A 4,711-nucleotide genomic window follows, 5' to 3' on the forward strand; every position below is an offset into this window, starting at 1 on the left:
ATTGCTGGAACGGCTAATTTCTGGTTTATTTTTGGTTTGGGTATATTGATATACACAATCCTACTCAGGAGGCCAAGACAAAATACTTTTATCCTCCAGGAACGTTCCACAATATTCCCACTGATGTAATCTGGAGACATTCCAGAATTATATTGTAAAAGAGGGTTGGAATTTCTACATAAAAAGGAAGAGGTCAGTAGCATGGGTTGCTGAATTTAATACAGGAAGGCCAGATTTTTTCCTGCAGACATTCCCTAAGTTTTGAAGAAGTAAAGTTCATTTGCAGCTTTCTTTTCCCAACCCAGAATTGACAACCCTAGCAGTCCTCACCCATTCCTTAGAAATGTCACTTTTGGAAGCCCTGGAGGGAGGAACCAATCTTGAAGAATGAAACCTGAACAACTCACAGTAACAAAGCAACTCCAAAAAGGCAAAAATTGAGACAATACAGGGACCATGAATTACCAGGGGCATATAACAAAAATGATTATCCCTGGCAAACAGGGACAGGGAGAACTGGTCTTGTTTACAGCTAATATCCACCTGTCTTTCTTTCCATAGATACCACCATTGCCCACATCTCCCAACAAGGCCCTATGAACAGACTGAGAAGCCATGTCTCCTTTCTGAGTATGCAGAAAAATACCCACTTTACTCCAGTTTTCAACCCAGGGAATCATGTAAACCCAAATCAGAATATATTAAGCAGCCAGTGTCCATGGAAGGCATCTCAACTGCCAGGTAAGAAAATAGAAGGAGAGAGTGATCTGTGGGCTGCACAGTGCCAGGACAGCCTCAAGGGAAGTCACCTTTGTGTGGGAATCTTGGAATCTTAAGTGGGAAACAGTTGTGGGATTTGTTATCTAACTGTGGCTACTTAAGGTACATAGGAGGGGAACAGGATCACAGTCATGACCTTATCCACTGACATATGCATTCACTGTGAGGTGTGCATAGGTTGTATACATAGACTCCTCTATTTATTTATTTATTTGTTTATGCAAGAATTCATGCCATTTTAGCCTACCTTTCTCCCAGCAGGAATTCACTTAGGAATCACAGGAAGTAGGGTCCCAAAAGCATCCTTTTCTTAAAAGATGTGGATGTGAAATGAGTAGAAAAGGACAGTTGAAGCTTTTCATAGCATGGTGGTAAATAACATAATCTGGTAAGAAACATCCCATTAAGTCTCTAGTAAAGGGAAAGGACATTCTTCAAGCCAGGTGGCAACCTAAAAAGAGCCCTATACTTGTACACTTGCATGCACATGGGGTTTATGTGCACCTCAGGGAGAATGCTTGTAGATTAGGGTCGATTTTACCACTGTGATCCTATTTTCCATTTATGCGTGTTTAGTATCTTCAGACTGTTATGTGAAAAACCTTTCTTTCACTTCATCACTGGTTCTACACTATTGTTATCCACCCAGCTAGAATCTGAAATGGTGTCCTTGCGACATTGGCTGTGGAGCTACTGTGCTCAAGAGTGCAATCTTATTTATTCTCTACAAGCAAGAATCAAAATAATTCACTTACTAAATAAAACGGGATTAAAAAAACTTAATGCCAAAGCATCAAGCAATAGCAGCAATACAGTGAGCCACCGCAGCTCATCACATGCCATGCGCCTCAAACCACAGGGCATTGAATGTTCCCAGAAAAATTCCCCAGGTGCAAGCACCTGGCTGTAAAAATTCTGTCACTCCTTCCTTCTTGGCCGACTCTACTAGTAATCAGAAGAGCACGTAATGACTCTTCATAGACTCTGTCCCTTCCTCCCCACATGGAACAAGTCCCAGGAGAAGCAGAAACCATGAAGTAAACTAAAAAAGAAAGAAGCTGCCAGAACATGGTTGCCTCTTCTGGCAGTGCCAGTAAGCAACACAGCAAAGCTTCTGAAAGGTGAGAAACTCATCTATTTCAAGACTTCTAAAAGTGCTAGATCCATATCTGAGACGAACAATGCTCCACTGTGGTTTGGTATCCTTCAGCTTGATAAGAATATGGAAACTATTATCACTATCAAGTGTCCAGCAAATTAAAGTTAGTGACAGCCTTCCCAGTTCTTCAACACATGGCACATGCCAAACTGAGCTGGCCTCTTTCAGGTGGGAGCCCTTGAAATAAAGCCATAAAACATGAAGAATGTTCTTGAATGTTCATATCATTCCCTTGGTCTTTATATCTCCCCTGTCCTCTCTTCTCTGTTCTTTCTCATTGTTTCCCCTTCAATGCTGTAAACGTTTATGGGGAGACACACTCTAAAGCTCCATCTAAATGATGGAAGTAATACAATAATTCTCTGCACAAGGTTTGGGAGGTTGTTTTACTAAAGCACACCACCAAGGGCAGTATCAGGTAACAGGATACAAAAAAACAAATTAGCAATTATTTAATCTAATGTATATAGATCCCAGTGTTCTGAACAATTAGTTCTTCATCAGGGGACTGTAAAATTACTATAGGGACAGGGCCAATTGGTATTGCTTTGAAGAAGCTGGCCATTTTTTCTTGTTCTTTTACCACTAGATCACCTGCATTTGTTCTTGTTCTTTTACCATCTAAATCACCTATTCCTCTGCCAGCTTACAGAAGACCCTGGTTGCATCCCCTACATTAATACCTCTTTTTGTGCTTCAACTGTGTCCTTCCTAGATGACCATTAATATTGATGTTGTTTTTCACAGGAGAGATTACGTCCCTCATGAAGTGAAACCTATAAAACTGAGACCTCCAGACCAATATATTAGGAATAATGAAAATATGGACACATTGTCCACATACAAGCAAGACTACAATGCTTACCCTATTAACCGGGTGGCTCCTTGTGTGCCCCAGGGACAAAACTATGCCTCTGATGAGAAGATGACCACAATACCTACATACAAAGGTAGATGCTTTTACAATGAACTTCTTTTAATCCTTTTTCTATAAGAGCAAAGACAGTCTTGGGCAATCCTTGATAGGATAAAAACACAAAGTCTGATGAGAAAGAACAGTGTGTATTTATAGCCAAGGCTAACATTTTTTATTGTCACTGTCACTGTTTCCCATGGAAGGCTTGTTAGAGCACCTCTTTGGGGATTGGAATAGGTAGGACTTGTAAGACACTTGTAATACACCAGGCAGCCATGAAGGAGCTAGAAAAGATTGTTAAGTGTAAGGATGTGTCACTGGCAACCAAGATCAGGTTAATTCATGCCATCGTATTCCCTATTACTATGTATGGGTGTGAGAGCTGGTTAATGAAGAAAGCTGATAGGAAGAAAGTAGATTCCTTTGAAATGTGGTGTTGGAGGGGAGTGTTACGGATACCCTGGACCTCCAAAAAAACATATCAGTGGGTTTTAGATCAAATCAAGCCTGAACTGACCCTAGAAGTAATGAAAGTAAATTGGAATGTAGATTCCCCTCTGCTTTATCTGACAGAAGGGAAGGGGCATCTACACTGTGCTCTACTGACGGGACCTGCATTTATCATGCATGCATTATGGAACAGATGAACAACCAGATCCTATCTGAGGAGGCAGCTTTTAGTTGGAAATTGTTATTGTGATGCTTCCAAATCCAATGTCAGAAATAGTGTGTGCAGCCATTACTGATCGTATTGAAGAATTATCTCATCGGTTCCACAGAACACACTCTGAAAACTACTGAATCCCTGTTTAAATTGTGCATTCACCATTGTCAGCACTGCAGTTCACCTTCCTGATTTTGTTTACAAAAGTAACAATTGTATGTATGTAGCTAGATTTTACAAGTAGGATTAGCCAATTTCCTAAACTTCTCAACAGCCAAGGTAATTGTGACAATCTCTGGCCTGAACATTATGTAAGTTTAGGGATAAAGTATGTCTTGAGCATACATAAAAGTTATTTAAAAGTTGGCCTTGGCTTCTTCCCTGCTGTTCCATGATTGGTGGCCTGTCTGTGACCTCCAGGAACATTCTTTAAGATGGGAAGGGTTAATGATAGCAGATACTGTTCTTGGGACAGCATTTAAACAACGTATTGTTGCTTGCTTGTTTTTTGTCAGATGACCAGTGAAATCCTGATAAAATTTTGATGAACAGTCTCTCTTTCCAAAGCCCAGGGACTAACTGTAGGCCTTTCATTTGCTGTCCTAGGGGCAGTTGCAGTTTTGAAGGGAAAATTATATAATAAACAATCACACATACACAGAGATGGGTTGAAAAAGGCGACAGCTTTGTTAATTATAACAGAAAAGGAGCATTTGGCAAGGCATGGGGGTGGATCCAGACTTCGAATGACCACCCTGTCATTCAATGGAACAATACCCAAACTGAATGTTGGGGAAGCAACTGGAGTGGCAACACAGTGGTTCCACTATGGCATAAATCTCTGAGCGGTTCCTTCACCACCTGGATGTAGAGCTATACGACAGCCCCCAAGCTGGGCATCCATGGTAGGCTCTACCCCAAGATCCCTTATGTGGTTTCCCAAAAAGGGGAAGGCAGGTACCAGGTAAACTGGTAGATGTGAAATGATCCATTTAATGTCTAGTTTGGCCTCGCTGCAGTCAGGATAACCTCTTGCTGAAGTTTGGTTGTTTCTTGGGAGCCAGGGAGGTTACAGTTCCAGTCATGCATCATGCAGGGATCAGGTGCACTGAGATAGACCCACATGCAAAATACAGTTCATGGTTAGCCTCATGATGTGAGGGGATGCCAGTCATTCGGGATCAGGGCTCGA

At 41.4% G+C, this 4,711-nt stretch overlaps 1 protein-coding gene across 1 annotated transcript; it reads left to right on the forward strand.

Moving 5' to 3' along the window:
• Window positions 1–561: 561 nt before the first annotated feature.
• LOC130493112 (stabilizer of axonemal microtubules 1-like) lies at window positions 562–2,889 on the forward strand (the record flags this gene model as incomplete). The annotated part of the gene is made up of 2 exons (XM_056866863.1): window positions 562–741; window positions 2,687–2,889. Coding segments are annotated over 2 exons (383 nt in total), but the record flags the coding sequence as incomplete, so codon positions are not given.
• Between the last annotated feature and the right edge of the window lie 1,822 nt (window positions 2,890–4,711).

Source organism: Euleptes europaea, unplaced genomic scaffold (assembly GCF_029931775.1).
Source record: "Euleptes europaea isolate rEulEur1 unplaced genomic scaffold, rEulEur1.hap1 scaffold_331, whole genome shotgun sequence".
In the NCBI taxonomy this organism is placed as follows: Eukaryota; Metazoa; Chordata; class Lepidosauria; order Squamata; family Sphaerodactylidae; genus Euleptes; species Euleptes europaea.